Source organism: Bactrocera neohumeralis, chromosome 5 (assembly GCF_024586455.1).
Source record: "Bactrocera neohumeralis isolate Rockhampton chromosome 5, APGP_CSIRO_Bneo_wtdbg2-racon-allhic-juicebox.fasta_v2, whole genome shotgun sequence".
NCBI lineage: Eukaryota > Metazoa > Arthropoda > Insecta > Diptera > Tephritidae > Bactrocera > Bactrocera neohumeralis.
The window spans coordinates 77,965,443-77,984,736 of NC_065922.1; the positions used below are offsets into that span (position 1 = coordinate 77,965,443).

The window sequence follows — 19,294 nt, forward strand, 5'->3', positions numbered from 1 at the left end:
TTTAAGGCTGCTTTCTCAACGTCTGGTTACCAGACTTTCTGGCCAGTTAATAGAGTTGTTCGCTTAATAGAGCGTCCATTTAATAGGGGTTTCACTGTATTTTTATTTTTGAATTGCTTTTACTATCCTATCTTCTAAGTTGGTTCGATCTGGTCGTGGTGTGCTAAATTTTATTAAATCGGTTCAGTAGCTAAAGAGTCCATCGCGGACAAACAACGTGACACGTAATTTTTATATATAAAGATTTTACAAAGCTGGATATTTATTATTAAAAATATCTTAAAAATGTCGAATTTAAGTTAAAAACTCTGTTGGAACACTGTTGTTCGGTTTTAATGACATGACATACCAAGAGACTAAAAGTGAGTGCCAAAAGCACTGCGTTTGAGTACTCTCAATTTGCATTTTTAAAGACTAAAGACACCAGTGGAAATGCATAATTTGGTTGATTAAGTTTGGTCATTAAAAAACCGGGGATAAACCAGAGTGGTTGGCTCTAAATGTCTCAATACCGAAGATAAACGAGAGTTTTATCTCATTTAAACTTTGACTTTGGAACTATGTCCCAGAAGGTATAAGGATGGTATAAGCAATTTTGTCTTGATTTATAAAAAATACGTGTCACGTTGTTTGTCCACGATGGACTCCTAAACTTCTGAACCAATTTTATCAAAATTAGCATACTGTGTCCAGTTCGAACCAACTTAGAAGATAGGATAGTAAAAACAATTCATAAATAAAAATACAGTGAAGGCTCTATTAAATGGACGCTATATTAAGCGGAGATCTTGATTATCCATGCACATTGGCCGGTCCGACTATTTGGGAAATTTTTATACCGGTACAACAACAAAAGCAATAGAAAATTTCAAAATTTATATTTTTCTGAAGGCCGAAAAGTACTGGACTGTTGGGCTTACACTTTAAGACCTTTTATTTAATTTCGAACTTTTTTCTGTTGAAGTCTTCAACAATTTTCTATTATTTTATGGCGCTATACAGCTTTAAATAAAGTTTTTTAGGCTCATTGGCGAAGTATGAAGTTTGGATAATAATTTTTCCTTCACTATTGTTTTCCTATCAGCATTCCTAGTTGCTTACTGCACTCATGTTTGTTCAAAATATGACTAAAAATGTATGTGTGTGCATTTGCATTTATTTTTTGTTTGGATGAGAAGCAGGTAGCGATGTTTGTAGTTTGAAGTTCGCTCATTTGCACTTTTAATTAAAACGAAAAACTGGATTTTAAAAATAGAAAATTTTAAGCTTACATACAAACACACACACACCTGCCGCTATCAACTGTGGATGTACATATGTTAATTTTTACATGTAAATAATATATTTTTTTCAACTCACATTCAAATTAATTTACAGACAGTACATATATGAGCATATGTACATATGTACATGTATGCATGTAGACATATTTTTACTTAAACAAAATAAAAATAAAAAACTATTTACTTGCCATTAAATAGTAAAAAAGCAATAACATTCACTTTAATGCGCATCCATATATATGAATATACATATATATGTACATATGTATGTGTGCATGTTTGTATGCATGTAGTAAAACACGTTTGCCAGCGTGAAATTTTTCACTGGCGTGAAATTTTTCGAAATTATTTGGCAATAAAAATTAAGTCGACTACAGCAAAACTGCATACAACACAAACAAACACATTGAAATGAGTAAAAGGTAGTAAAAATGTAAAAGTTGACATTAGAAAAGTGAACTACAAACTTTTGTGCGTTTGTTTGTGTGTGTGTGGGCATACATGTGAACAGTTGTTGCAATGTGAGCATAAAATGCTCGAACTTAACGGCAAGCAATGTATGGCCATTAACAAAAAGTGCTTTCGAATTTGCATGATTAGGTGGCTTTATTTATTAAGAAACATATTTACATACATGCATTTGTTGTCACATATGCATGAAAAATGCCTAATAATGTTTAAAGCTTAAAAAAAAGATTTGAATTTTTTTAAATTAAAATTACAGTAATACAGATAGGTAAAGGATCTATCTAAAAATAAAAGTCATGCCATTTTTAGCAATTTTTTTCTGAAACTTTATAAAAATAATTTTTTTAATAATTTTTTTATAAATATGTACTTTTTTTTAATATTTTTTTTTTAATATTTTTTAAACACTCTTTTATAAATTTTTTACATTTTTTTTTTAAATTTTTCTTATATTTTTTTATAATTTTCTTGTTTTGGTTATTTTTAAATTTTTTTTCTAATTTCTTTTCTAATAATTTTTTGTTATTTTTGAATATACCCTTTTATAATTTTGTTTCTTATATTTTTTTATATTTTCTTTTTTAATAATTTTTTTAAAGATTGTTTTTTTTATACACTCTTGTATAATTTTGTTTTTATATTTTTAAATAATTAATTTTTAAATTTTTTTATACAGTTTTTTATAATAATGTTTTTTATATTTTTTTATATTTTTTATAATAATGTTTTTTATATTTTTTTATATTTTTTATATTTTTTCATAAATTTTTTTTGACATATTTTTTTTTATTTCTTTTTACGCAACAGCACTTTGTTAAAAGAGATATATAGCATGTACTGTGATACAAATAAAAGTCACGGGAGTTTTAGCAATTTTTTTCAAATTTTATAATAATTATAGTTTTATGAAATTTTGTTTCAATTTATTTTTTTTAATACTTTTTTTTTATAATCCGAAAAATACATATACATATATACAGTAACAAAATTTTATTGTAGTTATTTTTTTTTATGGAAGTATTTTTTTATACTTTTTTATTTTTTTTGTAATATATGTATTTTTAATAAATTGTTTTATAAAGTCTTTTTTGAACATTTTAAAAATTTTTTATATTTCTGTATACAGTAATAATTTTTATATTTTTTAAAAACTTTTTTTTGTTTTTTTAATTTTTTAAATTTTTTTTTAAATTTTTTTAATAATATTTTTACGCAACAAATCCAAAAAACGCATATGTATGATTTCCTATATGAACGAGAAGTAAGGTAATTTGTTTTAATAAGCAGCTATCGAATGCGCCCGCCAAGTGCTTAACAATCCGCGCACGTTCTCCGCGATTACGCATTTGGCTGTGGCACTATTATTTACGCTAGCAGCGCATGCTTTTTGCATGGATATATGCGCAAAGTGGCGTATTGTTTTTCTTGAAATGCATACAATTAAATTTTATTGCCTTTTTTATGCCATGCGTTTGTATGTGGGCAAACGTAGCCGACTGGCTTAGCTAAAAACCAAAAAAAATAAAATAAATAAAAAGAAAAAAAAAATTAAAAATAAAGCAACAGGAAAGCCAGATAAACAAAAATAAAATTCATTTGTACAAAAAATCAAGCAAAATTCCCGTGAGTCATATTTCAGCTTGTTTCCTTCTGCGCACTTGCATACATACAAACACAGGTGTGAAGTGCATTTGCGTATGCTTGTTGTTGTAGGCGAGGCTAAAAGCCACGCAAAATTGCTTATTTGATAGACGCAATCAATTTCCTACAGGGCATGCATGCCTCTACCTGTGTTTTGTATATGCTACGATGTGCATATGTATGCGTACATATTTATGTAAATTTGTGTTTTATCTGTGTGTGCATTAACTGTTGCTTTTGCATACGTCTGGTTTGTCTGTCTATCAAAACACACGTCCGGCAAACTAAATCAACCAAATCAGTGCCAAACACGAATTTTTGTTAATAAAAACTGTCAAAATAAACAATTTTTATTTTTAAATAAAATTGAAAAAGTATTTTCACAAAATGTGCTAACGAAAAATATTTTTGGTGTTCGTCACGTACTTGCGAAAAATTGCAGTGACAACAACAGAACTGTTTCAACAATTGCACAACTTGACGAGACAAACTTACATACAAACGTACATATTTACATATTTGTACCAAAAACAATTTACATATAAGTATAAACATTCATTTACATATATGTGTGTAGATGTACAACACGAACATTGCTGCGATGATCACTGATTTATAACTTTGCTGCATAGCTTCATGCATTTGCATACATACATACATTCATGGCTGATAATAAATTTTTATCTTTTGCCAATAAAATTTTAGATGACTACAAAACTTATGTTGGTTGTTTTGGAAAAAACATTCAAGGCTTGGCAACAAGAATAATTAGTAAAATACGAAAAGACTTTTTCGACTACCCAATACCTTATTTAATGCCTAATTAATAAGTTATATTATTTATTTAATAAGTTATGTCGAATTCCGTGAACATACCTCGTTAAACGAAGAAGTTTTCCTTAGAAGAACTATACTATATGCTATATAATTTTTCCGATATTAGCGGTTTCGACAAATGAGCAGCTTCTTGGAGAGAAACAACGTGTCCAAAATTTCAGACCGATATCTCAAAAACTGAGAGACTGATTCAGACAGACGGGCTAAATCGCCTAACCCTAATTTTGCGATTGTGAGGCCCTTTCTTGCTAATTTTGGGTTGCTAGAACCGAAAATGATAATGTTGATTAGGTTTTAAAAATAAATTGAACTTAAACTTAAATGGATCATACTTAATGTTATCATTATTTTAATTATTATTTCAATAATTTTTCATAATTAAATATTTTTAGTTTTTCTTAATTTTAGGCGCATACAATTTTCAAATATCGTTTCCCATGTCTAATTCCTGATTTTTCTAAAAAGTTTTCAAACTTAAGCAATTTAGTTCACTGCTTATTTCACAACTTTCCATCGCAGTTGACACTTCACTAGCTTTGACAGGCTGTCACAGTTGACTTAAACTACATATCTGTCACTGTCAAAACCCTTTTGTTCGGCTGCCGAAGTAGAGGTGATCGGCCGCTTCAAATCATCGCAAAATTTGTGATTTCGCGCCGATGCTTTTTTATTTATGATTTTTGAAATATTTTTGTTGTCTGCTGGCATGTGGGTTGCCACCTTACGCCCCCACTTCGCTCATTTGCCTCACTGCAGTGTGATTTGTGTGATTTGCTTATTGTTTTCTACTCGTCTGCTGAATGGCACTTTTTCATTGCATTTTTTGTAATTATATTTAACGAGTTAAACACGCCGATTTAAGACTGCTTAAGCTTTGTGCGGATTGACTAATTGTCTTTCTGCAAGTGAATGTGAGTGGTTCAAGGAGGCGTTGCGCAAATCGAGTTTGTAGGGGGTGTGTATACATGTAAGGTTCCCCAGTTATATCGCTGCTGATTGGCGCGTCTACATAAATACTCTTTGAGAGAGTAAGAAAGGGCAATCTAACCGAGCTGTACAATTTGGTTAGAGAAACTCGAATCTGGCGAATAAAGAACATATATATTAAAGTAAAAAGATATATCTAGTAATAAAAAAAAGATTCATAATAAAAATAAAATAAAAAAATATAAGAAAATGTATAAATTTTAACAAAATTGAAATTAAATAATAAAATAATTTTTGGAAGTGATTTGAGTGAAAAATTTTGTGGAGTGGGGGGTATACATACATATAATAGATTAGCGGAAAAAATTGCAAAAATAACAACTGATAGTTATGGCAATAAAAAATTATACCTTAAAATATAAAGTTTAACAAAAAAAATATTTTCAACCAAGGTTGTTTACTCAACAGCTCTAAAAATTATTTTTTCCACCATTAAGTCAGAAGCATTGAAAGCACCAAAAAAAGAACAATGACTATAATTATTACGGTTAATGGTTAATTAAATACTTAAATTGAAAAATAATAATACAATTATAACAAACCCAAAATCGTGAAAAGTGAGAAAAATCGCAAACTAACGAAATGGTTGTGTCCACATTGAGCATCACGCTCGACAACAATGGACTGGTGGCACCGCCTGCGCCACCGAATGTTGTGCGTTCGATTACAGCAGCAACAATACCGACGATAATCACAACGAGCAGCAGCGTTGGCAACAGTCCGGCAGCTGCCAGCAACAAATATGCGAATGGCATGCATAACAACAACAACAATAACAGCAGCAGCAACGCCGGCAATAATAACAGCAGTTTTAATATAAACAACAATAATAACAACAAACTCAGTGCCAATAGCAACAATAATAACAGCAACAACATAAATAGCAATAATAACATTTCTAGCTGCCATAGCGCTAGCAACGGTAGAAGTCTAAGCAATACAAGCAGTTTTTGTGATATCAGTGGCGCTGCTGCAGCAGCCGCGCCAGCACCGCCACCCAAAATAACCACAACAACATTCATACCAAATGCCAACCAAATATGTGATAACAATAATGTGCCACAGCAACAACAAAAACAACCACCATTACACTGGCATTCACCGCAAACGGTGAAGGAGTCAGCGCAACAGCAGCAGCAACAGCAACAATTGCCACAACGCAGCAGCTCATTGTTGTTGCAACGCGATGGCCAAGTGAACATGTCGAATCGGTTGCGTCAGCAGCAGGCAAGTGACTTAAAATTAAAAACAAAAATGCGTAAAAACAGTAGGGTGGTAAAGCAAATTAGAGTTTAAAAGAAAAATAAAAATAAATAAATTTTTTTACGTAAATCTAAAAAATTGCAAACGGTTTCCTCATTTAGTCGAACTTATCTGAAAAAAGTTATTTTTTAATATTTTTGTCATATTTTTTATATAAATAATTTATTATTCTAAGTGTAATATTGGGTAGTCAAAAAAGTCTTTTGGTATTTCTAAGCAAACTTCAACTTATCACACCTATTGACAAAATACGAAAATACTTTTTCGACTACCCAATATTTTATTATTTAAACTTAAACTTTAAACTGTGTTTTTTAAACTTATTTCCATTGATTTTCGAATTTTATTTAAAAAAATAGTGGACCTAATTACTTTAGAATGTTCCTAATAGTGTACAAGATTAAAAAAGATCTAAATCATTAGTTTACATTTTGCATGACAGTTTTTTTTTTAATAATTTTTTTTCGAAAAATATTTTTTTTTCCAAATTCTAAAAAAAAAATAAACAATTTTACACAAATTTATTAATAATTACTGCTTAATACGCCAGCAGTGAATTAATTATGGCCATAAACTGGTATAAATATAAACAAAGTGATCAGTTAACTGAAGCTTATATGTATGTATGTAAAAAAGATTTATGTGTGTGTGTAGATATGCCCAGCGAGCGATAACACAACAAAAACTAAGAAATATTTATGAAATGTAAATAACTACGCTCAAGCGCACATACACACGTACACATAAGAGTAGGCAATCAACTCCAACACACACATACATACCTGCGTCCACGAAAGCAATCAAAGCGCTCCACTCCAAGCACTGATGTCATCGTTACGAGCAGCGCAGCGCATTTCTGCTGGCTTTACCGCCCGCAACCTGCTCGCTAACACACAGCCGCGCGCCGCCGCTCCCCCCTCAAATTATTATTCGCCTGTCTTGTTTGTTGTTTGTTATTATTTTGCGCAGATTAGTATCAATATTTGGTCGTGTTGTCGCCGAGCCGCCGAGCTGTGGAATCAGATTTTTATAGCAAAGCTGCTCGGACAGTTCTGTTGATTTAATTATGTGAATTAAGAAAACATTAAACTGAGGAAGCGTTGAGAAAAAAACATACAAAACACAGGAAAACAAGACAAGGCAGTTAGAATTCTCTTATATAAGTTTGCAGTCATGTGAAGCATTTTATGTCAAGTTCTAAATTATTTTCAAAAAAAGCAAAATGTTCACAAGCTTTCTGTGCACATTTTAGAATTGAGTCGCTTGACCAATCTTTAACCCTTTAATTGCTATTTTATTTAGCTAATTTGTGCCAAACCCAAAGCACGTACTCAACTGCTGTCTAGGCCCAATTTGGCGCTTTATTTGAGGCATGCCTCCGCCGCCTAATAAGTTCGTAACCCACATACTTGACTCATACCAACCGGCATGTTTATTTATTGGGCTTTATTTGGGCGGCTGAAAGCGGTGAAACGGTTAACATTTGTAGCGGCTTTTAGTCCAAACGAAAGCTTTTGTGGCAGACTATGGAATGATAAATCGTTTACAGCCATTTCTTAGCACTTTTTATTTATTTTATATCTTTTTTATGGAAAATATTTAAACGAAAACTATGCGTCTAAGAAATCATGTAGGCTTAACGTCACTTTCCCAGCAACTCTTGTGACTGAGTCATAAATTTGCAATTCATAATTTTAAAAATGTTTAAGCCTCGCCTCTCTGTCAATTACACCGATATTTTTCATTTCTTCGCGTATTGTGGGCGCTATTTGAAATTCATGCGTCAACAACAAGCAGTCTCCAAGCTCTCGAAAATGCCTGCCGTCACCCGTTTTGCGTTCAGCCTCCGGTCGTTGCTGTTACACCTTAAAAGAAGCTTAATTCCACGAATTCAGCAATTTATTTGAAATGTGAAGAACAGCTTTGAGCACCGTCAGCAGTTGGCAGATTTCAAGTGCGCTAAGCTGCGCTAGCAAAGCTACACAGACACACACATCAAAGGTGTGTGACTACCGACATATGTTTACATACACAGATTTTTAATATTCTGTTTGGCAACTCTTCCGTTTTCGAGCATGGCTTGTAAATACATTAATACGCCTAAGTAGTTTTGTTGTGACTCTCGCTCATGAATTCTTCATTGTAACACTACACACCTTTCTGAAATGCTTTAGTTCGTTTTTTGTGTGAAACTTTACTAAAAAAGTGTAAAGCGAATTTTATTTGCTGTTAGTGTGTATTTTCATACAAAAACTTGCTGTGGAATATTTAAGATACTATTTCTGTCTTAAATTGTAGCAGATTCAAACACTTTTGGGGTTACGAAAGCTTAATTACATGCAAGTGAAAGCTTTTAGAAATGCTTTCGATAGCTTTTAGAAATGTTTTCGAAAGCTCAAGCCACCAAAAAGCGCTAGTTATAGAAAAATACTTTTGGAACCACTTAGGCTATATAACTGTATGAAAGCTCACTGTGAAAGCTTATTTAGTACCAATAATACTGGTTAGTAAATTTACCTTCACTTTAATCGAGAAAACACATTATTCAAAGTTTTGAAAATTCTGTGAAAGCTTATTTTCGAAAAGCGAAAGCTCATGCAAAAATTTAATACTTAATGTTCTCAATTAAAACAAACAGAAAATAATTTATTTAATTACATGGCAGCCAAATATATGGGTTGATTCTAATAAATATTCAATATGGAAGCTTTTCAAAATATGAAAGCTCCCTGTGAAAGCTTATTTAGTCACAATAATACTGGTTAGTAAATTTACCTTCACTTTAATCGAGAAAACACGTTTTTCGTATTTTGAAAATTGTGTGAAAGTTTATTTTCGAAAAGTGAAAGCTCATGCAAAAGTTAAAGTATTAAATCATTTACAACAAACAGAAAATGATTTATTTAATTACATGACTGCCATAAATATGTGCTGATTCTAATAAATATTCAATGTGAAAGCTTTTCCCTAAATAAATCCATGTCTCAAATATAAACCGCATTAGCATCTTCAGCCGATAAAAATAAATTCATAAAATAGTTTCCTACTAATTTATTGCAAGGCCTAAATCAAATGTTGTTGCAATCACCTGCTGTGCATTATGCGTGCTTGGCATTGTGAACGCGTCTTTTTATGGCCGCCATTACCGGCCATCGGGTTCATACATAGCCCGTCGTCTTAGGGATTTCCGCTGAATTATGTGCGCATAAAAAGCGGCAATAAAGCAGTCGCATTATTGTTGTGCGTGGCTTGTTGTCATATTTATTTTGTATGAGTTGGAAAAATGCAAATATTTGATGTCTTGAAGGAAAATTTATTTTGCGATTTTAGGGCGCTTGGGCTTCGCTTGGTCGCTGCGCGCTTCCAGCCAATTGATTTTTAGGAAAATCTCATTGTTGCGAAATTACACAGTTGCCTTTGTTATTGTTGTGCAAGCAGTTGTTTCGCAGTGCGGATTTGGTCTGCATTCTTCGGTTGTAAATCATATTTACCCGCTTTGCTTTGTAAGCGAAGACCACCAAAAAATGCAAAAATGAGAAGAAATGTACAAAAAATTGGCAAAATTGCAAAAAATAAATAAACACGTTAATAAAACGGCGCTTTGCTGCATGCGATTTTCTGTTCCAATTGCTGCTGCACAGCGCGCTTGTTTATCAAGCAAAAGCGCTAAGTAAATAAAAGGCGGCGCTGCGTGCGGCATGCAAATCGCTGGCACCATTGTGCGACTGCTGCAAAAGTGCTAAGGCAAATCCTTGAATGGCGCAACATTTTGTTGTTTTCGCCTTTTTCACACTTCTTGGCCTGCTTGTTTTGCCGTTATTTACATAACGCTTGTTGCATTTGTACCTGCCACACACATTTGCATTGTTTGTTTTTGCCACAATTGCCACACACACACATCGCCAGCAGCACTCCACACCCATCCACAGTGCCTCTCCCTAAGCACCTTCTTGGCACTTTGCCCTTTGTAGGTGGGCTTCCGCCTCCGCACGCTGATGGATTGCCCGTAATCACACTTGACAGGCTTCCAATGCGGCGCAACTACAAACAATGTACTCGCTCAAGCTCTGCTTGTCATATTTTCTCTGCACATCTGTAGCGCTTTGTCTCTTGTCTGTTGCATGGTGCACTTGTGAATTGCGTGTACATTTCACTGCACACTTTCATTTCAATACAAATACTTTCGTGCCACTTTCAATTGGCTTTGGGTGCGGGGCGAGAAGGTGCTCATGTGATGTAAAGAGGATGGTTGGTTGTATGTGTGCGCGCAGTGGCATGCGAATTGCATTCTTAGACGAGTAGGAGGATATGTTCAGGTACGTCAGACTATGCCTCGCTTTGAAATGCTTGTCTAGTCCAGAGATTATCAGGCAGGCCGAAGCCAGCGCTTCTACTGTTGTATTCCACTTTTTATTCAGCATCTCTGGCTGCTCATAGAGCCATTTCGTTAATGCGAGAAAATTACTTGAAATTTTCAACAAGTTTATGCAATATATTACTTATGTGCAAGCGCTATCTTTAAAATTTTATTAACTGATTCTGTAATTTGTCCAAAGCGACAAATGGCAACGTATTTCAGTTTTATTTCTTCTCATGAAAGCCTTGCTCTGCTCTCCACTTATTTACTAACAGTTCTTTACTTTATTTTACGCTTCATGCTGTCTGCTTTTGAGTGTCTCCTTAACTGAACACTAAGCAGCTGCGTTCTGCTATTTGTTTGCATTGTTTGTGTCTTTCAGCAGCCGCTCAAGTGTTGCCACTAAATGTGGCAAGTTAATATATAGGCGAACACATATCCGATGAGGGCGCCCCGAGTTCTGCTACAAGGGCCACTGTTGCTACGCTTCCGTGTATGGGTTGACTTCATTTGCCGCCCACTTCATCTTCACCGGTTTGCTGAGCCACCGACCTACTGGCCCATTCACCCCATTAGCGCGCTAATTAAATTAAGCGAATTGTTTTGCTGGCGAAGATTAAGTGGCACAAATGCGTTGAGGACATGCCCGCATTAAGTGCCTCGTTTGCCGGTAGGCTGAATTACTTGGGTCTGAAAGAGAAAAGCGCATGGAAAGAGTGCAACTGCTTTCATTTGTACGGTTGCAATTGCGCTTTTTCGTTCCGAATACCGGTTTCACATAGATATGTACTAAAGATAATGTTTTTTTTCGGCGCAATAATGGCGCAGCTGTCCGCGGAGTCGAGACTTTATTACCTGCCTATATTTCTTTCGACCGCGCTAATTGTTTTTCAACGCAGCTTTAGAGCTACAAACAACTTGCAAGCATTGCAACTGACCAACATTATATTTTCCGTCTTTCAGGAGCAACTGCGTCGACGCCGCGAGGAGGAAGAACGCATTGCGCAGCAGAATGAGTTTCTACGTAACAGCTTACGTGGGTCGCGCAAGCTTAAGGCGCTACAGGACAACAAGGCGGTGGCACAGCAGCAGCAGCCGGCCTCTGCGGAACGCGTTACGGGCGTGGAGAACGAGGCGTACCTGGACGATGAGGAAGCCGAGAAAATTAATGGTGAGTACTAGTGCACTATTATTTTATAAAAGCGCTAAAACGCTTTTCTCTTCTTCGCTGCAGGTTATGGCGAACTGATCGCGGCGCTAACACGCCTACAGAATCAACTCACCAAAAATGGTATGTCCACAATGGCGAGTCGGGTGTCGACTGCCCACAATGTGTTGAGCAGCGCTGGTGTGGCACATGCGCTTGCTGCGCGTGCAGCCGTCTTGCAACGCCGGCGTCCGCGTGTCGCAAATCCAGTAAGCGTGAACGCCACTTCGTTGCAAAAAGATATTGTGGAACTGCTAACACAATCGAACTCGGCCGCGGCTATCGAGCTGGGCAATCTGTTGACGAGTCACGAAATGGAGGGTCTGTTGCTGGCGCATGATCGCGTTGCTACGCTCACCGACGCCACGCCATCACCCATACTTAGTGGTTCTAGCAGTCCACAGCAAACGTCAACAAGCGCGCCAGTACCACTACCCAAGAGCGCAGCGGTACGCGGCACAGCAGTGCCACCGCCAGTGGTACCGCCACCGCTGGCGCAACGTAGCGCTATGCCACTGCCTCAAAATATGACGGCGCCGCCAGTACCGCCGCCACATGGTGGCTTTATGAAGCAGCCAATGCGAGCCGACTCTCCACCACTAAGCGCCTGCTTTGGCACACTGAATGACCAGAATGATAACATACGCATCATTCAGATTGAGAAGTCTACTGAGCCACTCGGCGCGACGGTGCGCAATGAGGGTGAGGCGGTCGTTATTGGACGTATAGTGCGTGGCGGTGCTGCCGAAAAATCAGGTCTGCTGCACGAAGGCGACGAAATACTCGAAGTGAATGGCCAAGAGTTGCGCGGCAAGACGGTCAACGAAGTATGTGCGCTGCTTAGCTCCATGCAGGGTACGCTGACATTCCTAATTGTGCCCGCTGGTAGTCCACCGCCCGGTGGTGGCCATCGCGAGAACGCAGTGCTGCATGTACGTGCCCACTTCGACTACGATCCTGAGGATGACTTGTATATACCGTGTCGTGAGCTGGGTATTAGCTTTCAGAAAGGCGATGTCTTGCACGTGATCTCACGTGACGATCCCAATTGGTGGCAAGCGTATCGCGAGGGCGAAGAGGACCAAACGCTCGCCGGTCTTATACCTAGTCAATCATTCCAGCATCAGCGTGAGACCATGAAGTTGGCCATTGCCGAAGAAGCAGGCTTGGCGCGCAGTCGTGGCAAAGATAGCAGCAAGGGTGCGACACTGCTGTGCGCGCGCAAAGGCCGCAAGAAGAAGAAGAAGGCCAGCTCTGAAGCGGGGTGAGTTAGTTGTGGAAGTGTGGGTATTTTCAAAAGTTATAAGCCTCCTTTACTCGTTTGCAGTTATCCGCTATACGCCACAACCGCGCCGGACGAAACGGATCCCGAGGAAATACTCACCTACGAAGAGGTCGCCTTATACTATCCACGTGCCACACACAAACGGCCTATAGTGCTCATCGGGCCACCGAATATCGGGCGTCACGAGCTGCGGCAGCGGTTAATGGCCGATTCGGATCGCTTCTCGGCAGCAGTACCACGTAAGTTTCGAAATTCTACTCTATCACTAAGGTACGGCGTAAGCTGGATAAACGGTGGCAGCTTCGCTGTCTCACTGTGAATAGTAGTATCTGCTTTTGGTTCGATATTCGACTTCATTCGAAGTGCTGTTTAGCTTCAACTTTCATTTCATAATTTCTTAGTCGAGTTTTTAGCATTTTATATTTTTAACGTTTATTTTTATTTTTGACAGCGAGATTTTTTCAGACACTCGCCTTTTTATCAAAAATATTTTCCTTTTTTTATTTTCGCTTTAGTTTTCTATTTATTAGAGGAGAAACTTAAAAAGGGTAAATTCCTAAAGATCGTTTAAATACTTGCAATGCTTCCATCTAGTTGTAAAAATAATTATATTTTAGCTTGTGTCAGTCGTTAAGCATTTTGTCCCACTGTGGCTGAGCATCAGCTGGCGCTTTTCTCTCCTCAAATATTCCATCAGCTTTAAAGTCCCAACTTAAGCTCACAAACAGCTGCGCATAGAAGTAATTAAGGGGCAATTTCCTTGCGCTCTACTTCCCGGACGATACACACACACACTCTCATGGCTGTGGATTGGTGTGCTTGCCAGGCCTTAAGTCCTTCTGATAGACCCACAAGGACGAACATATTAACAACGGCTTCGCGTGCGCACAGTATTTACATGCTTCGGTGTGTGTGTGGGTGTCTGTCACTAACGACTTAATTGCAGCAGCCAAAGCCAAAGGCAAAGCCGAAAAATACTCACCTTCAATTCAATCGCCATGCAGCGCTGTTGACAGCAGCCTTGGCTTATCCTTAAAGCAGACGCAAGCATGCAAGCGCGCCGTCATCCACACAGACTCTTGTCGTGTGTCACCCAGTACTTTGTGCCAAACAAGCTGATGCGTCCCTCCAGCTTCTCGCCTGCTTCCTGCGCTCTTTCATTTCGCTACTCACACACACGCTCTCATACACACATATTTATTTATTTACCTGCTGCACTTGTGCGGCTCTTCTCTTTGCGCTTTCTTTACTCCGCAGATACGTCACGTGCGCGCCGCGAAGGTGAAGTCCCCGGCGTTGATTATCACTTCATCACGCGCCAGGCCTTTGAGGCGGACATACTGGCGCGCCGCTTCGTCGAACATGGCGAATACGAGAAGGCTTACTATGGTGAGTAATTTACCATGTAATGAGTACACACTCGTACCTATATGTAGTATATGAAAGGTAACTGTACACTCGGTGTACGTGTAAATACACTTTCATATCCTATCTTTTAAACGAATTAAGTAAATTGCAAATTTTCACATATCCTCTTCTTCATCGACGTTTTCTGCCGTCTTTCTTTGTTGCAGGCACCTCGCTGGAGGCCATACGTACAGTGGTGGCGAGTGGCAAAATTTGTGTGCTGAATCTGCATCCGCAGAGCTTGAAGCTGCTACGCGCCTCCGATCTGAAACCGTACGTGGTGCTGGTGGCGCCGCCGAGTCTCGACAAATTGCGACAGAAGAAAATACGAAACGGCGAACCCTTCAAGGTGAGTGAACCAAAATGGTACAAATTTATTTTGAGCATACTTTTCGAAGAAGGATAGCATATCGGACCCATTAAAACTAGAACAAAAGGCCTTATTCAGATTGTTTATTCTATGGATACAACTAACTTTAGTGTATTTTTTAATTTTCACCTTTTTTTTTAAATAAATCCTACCATTTTACCCGTTAGGAGGAGGAGCTCAAGGACATTATAGCCACTGCCCGCGACATGGAGGCACGCTGGGGCCACCTCTTCGACATGATAATCATAAACAACGACACAGATCGTGCTTATCAACAGCTGTTGGCCGAGATTAATTCGTTGGAACGCGAACCGCAGTGGGTGCCGGCCAGTTGGGTGCATAATAATCGGGACGAGTCATAAAGTCAATGGAAATAAAGTGCAAGCGAAATGGATCGTGAAATGAAGCTAAAACAGGGAATTTGTCTATAAGGAAAATGCACTGGAAAGTAGAACTAATTGCAAACACGAAGTGAGCACAGAAAAATAGGTGTAGTGCTGAAGATAATTGTTTCAAAAATACTGTTGATTATGCTTGTATTCAATTTGTAAGAGAGTGCTTCAGTTTCCAGCTTATGAGCTTGTGAGCTTTTACTGAGCTTGTGAACATTCACTAAGCTTCTAAGTTTTCAATCAGCTTATGAGCTTTCACCAAGCTTCCGAGCTTTCAGCGAGCTTATGAGCATTTATTTTCATTTTTGTGCGTTTTCACTTCAAAATTACGTTCTTCTGAAAAAATGTAACATTGTTAGTCGCTACTTAACCAATACTGAACCACAGTGTTCGTGTCACTACAAATACAAACAAAGGTTTCGCGTCGTGCTCGTGGTTGGAGCGTGCAAAAGCATATGCGAAAGCTTTATTTCCAAACGAAAATGCAATACTTACATATAAATACAATTAAAATTATTTACTTGAACATACAGTATACTATATACAACATTTATATATATACACTTACACACACACACAGAAAAATTGAACGTTTTTATGTATAACTTGTTGATTTAGTAATAAAAATATAATTATTTTAAAATTTAAATAAAAAAGTATGCAACAAATTATGCAAACAAAATATATAATTTTAAAAGCTAACATTTAACGGCCTGATTCATAAAAAATGTTAAAATTATTAATATATATGAAAATTGTAAACAAAGTATTTTTAACAATAAAAAAAAATAGTTTTTGAAAATTTATTTGTATAAAAAATTTTTAATATTCATAAAAAAATGTTAAAATTAAATTAAAAAAATTATGAAAATTGTAAAACATATATTTTTAATTATTAAATTTTTTTTAAATTTATAATTAAAAACTTTGTTTGAAAAGTGACTAAAAATATATAAAAACAAAAAAAAATGTTATGAAAACTAAATTTTTATGAAAATGTTTTAAGTCATATTTCGAAGCATTTTTTTCATTAAATTTTTTTTCTTATATTTTTTTTATGGATTTGGCCGTTATCTGTACTTATACATATACATATGCAGACAGTAAAAACGTTTCACAAAATATTCTTAATTCTTAATTTACTTTATGTATTATATAATGTGCTGCATATACATACATACATATTTACTAAATCAAAGAAATTCCTTAATTACAAAATGTATATTTTTTGTTTTTGTTTTACATTAGATATTTGGATATTTGTTTGCCTTTATCTTTTCGAGCGTTTCTTATGTGTAAAAATTAGTTAATGAAAATAAGAAAAAAGTTGAAAAATGAAAAAAAAAACAAAAACAAAGAACAAGATCAGCTGTTTTTGACAAATATTTTGTAAACTAGTAATGTAAGCTTAACAGGACAAAAACAAAAACAAAAACAATAAATAATAGAAATGTTAAATGCAAAAATATAATAGGACAAATCGAATAGCAAAACAAAATAGAAATAAAATAAGTTCTTGCGGCGGCAGACCAAACGAGCAACGACGCCGCCAGTGGCTTTGTGCGCTCAAAGAACATATGTGAAATGAGGAAAGATAACGGTAGAAAGCAGAATTCACCCAAAAAAGAATTTACTTTAAACTCACGTACCATAAATGCTAAAGATAACAACAACAACAAAAACACAAAGTGCTGCTAGTAACTAAAAGGAAATTGCAATTTAGTAAGCAACTCATCTAAGCTAGTTAAAAACAAAACAAAAATAACAAAAACAAAATACACATACTAAACAACAAAAGCAAAGAACCAAAAGCCACACTCTCGTGCAACACACGCAAACATCAAATAAATTCAGCTTGAAGTCGGCAGCAAAAGCCGGAAGCCAAGCTTGCGCTGAATAAACGCGGCGAAAATGCAAAGCGAGCGAGCAGCTGTCGGCATAGATTCAACCGATTTCAACATAACCTCAAACAAAAATCAACAAAGCAGAGCAAATAACCGTTAAGCACACACATCGCTAAGGCACAGCCAATCAAAAGGGGCTGGCCAAGTGAGCCCAAGTGCATGCGACTGGCTTTAGGCCCTGTAGGAAACGCAAATAATAATAAAAATTTAAATAAATTGAAAAATTAAATAAAATATAAAAAAATAAATAAAAAATTTGAAAAAAAATTAAAATAAAGTAAAAAATAATAATAATAATAAATAAAAATAAAAAAGAAATAAAATTACATAAAAAACAAGTAGTCGCAGCTTAGGCAGAATAGCGCTAATTAAGAAACTAAATTTAAATGCAACCATATACGGTTATATACACATGTATGTATGTATGTTTGTAAGAGTATAGTTGAAATTGTTTATTGACCATTGTTTTCTATTGAAATTTATATTGTATATTGTGTTGTTAGGCCAAAGCAATTGAATTCATACTTCATGCCTCAAAGCATACGAAAGAACAAACGAAAAGCGAAACAGAAAACGCGAAACGCAAAACTAAAATGCCGCACTTAGCGAAAAAAGAAATTTAAATGCAAAAAAAAACAAATAAAAAATAGTCATAACAAATAAACAAATAGAGTGTAGCGCCAAAGTAGTTATGTAACACTGTAACAAAATTCATAAAATTAAAAAAAAATCAACGCTACGCCGCAAGGGACTGTAAACTATTTATATAACATGTTACTCTATTTAACATATTCAATATTTGTTTTATATAATTTCTTATTCTTCATTTTTCTTTTCATTTAAATTTTTTGCTTTTAATTCTAAAATTTTATCTACATACTTGTATTTTTATTATTTATTTAATTTTTTTTTTATTTTTATTTATATTTTTTGTGATTTTTAAGTTTTATTTTTTTGTATTAATTAATTAATTTTTATTTATTATTTTTAATTTTTATTTATTTATTTATTTTTTGTATTGTTTTTTTTTTGATTTTTGATTTATATTTTTTTTACATTTTTCACATTTTATGTAATTTTTATTTATTGTGTTAATTTTTTGAATTTCCTTAAAATCTAAATTGCTTCTGTATATTCCATTAACAAATGTTTTTTTGCGGCATACAACAATAACAACCACGAAAATAGCAAAATTACCGCCAATGAATAAAAAAACAAAAAAAAATTAATAAAAATATTCAAATGAGAGACGTGTGTGCGTGCAGAGCTGTTTAATAAAAAATAAAAACAAAACAAAAAAGTATTTAAAAGTAAAACACAAAATATATAGTCTAATATGAAAATGTATGTATGTATGTTAAATTCTTATGTAAATCGTAAAACACGCGCGAATACTAAATGTTGCAGAAACAGCGTTCAACTAAACCAACATGAAATGAGTACGTAAAAAACAACAACAAATAAATAAATAAATAAGAGAAAAACAAAAATAGAAGTAAAAACCTAATAGTTTAGCAAGTAAAGAAAACAAGTCGAAAGTAAAACAAAAATATAAATAGAAACCAATAGAAACAAGCCCAGAAATGTACTAAAGATAAAAGATAAAGGTAAATTAAAGGTGAAAATATTATTATTATTATTATTTAACATTTAAATAAATAAATAAATCATGTAATTATATTAAAGAAATTTAAAATACAAAAATTGAAAAAATAATAAGAAAACTGTGTGCATTTATTACTAAAACTACCGCTGGAAGACCAGCTTTGGGTTGAATTTCGGTAAGTACACACTTCGCTCTTTGCTCTGCTTTAGGTGCACATGGAGGCGTTAACTCGGCCAAAAGATAATTATTTGAAGCGACACGAATATCTCATTTTAATTTGCAACATG

At 35.2% G+C, this 19,294-nt stretch overlaps 1 protein-coding gene across 6 annotated transcripts in view; it reads left to right on the forward strand.

The window, feature by feature from the left end:
* The window catches only part of LOC126759016 (protein PALS1), a 154,249-nt gene extending 135,605 nt beyond the window's left edge, over positions 1-18,644 (forward strand). For 3 of the 6 annotated variants that reach the window (XM_050473534.1, XM_050473535.1, XM_050473537.1), the window contains 7 exons: positions 11,800-12,007; positions 12,071-13,307; positions 13,371-13,567; positions 13,844-13,876; positions 14,586-14,717; positions 14,903-15,084; positions 15,273-18,644. In XM_050473534.1, the coding sequence (XP_050329491.1) occupies positions 11,800-12,007; positions 12,071-13,307; positions 13,371-13,567; positions 13,844-13,876; positions 14,586-14,717; positions 14,903-15,084; positions 15,273-15,467 (2,184 nt within the window). In that variant the 3' untranslated portion in view covers positions 15,468-18,644. Of the gene's footprint in view, positions 1-5,653; positions 6,444-11,799; positions 12,008-12,070; positions 13,308-13,370; positions 13,568-13,843; positions 13,877-14,585; positions 14,718-14,902; positions 15,085-15,272 lie in introns of all 6 variants that reach the window. The other 3 variants (XM_050473533.1, XM_050473536.1, XM_050473539.1) reach the window with 2 other exon arrangements.
* The last annotated feature ends 650 nt before the right edge of the window (positions 18,645-19,294 follow it).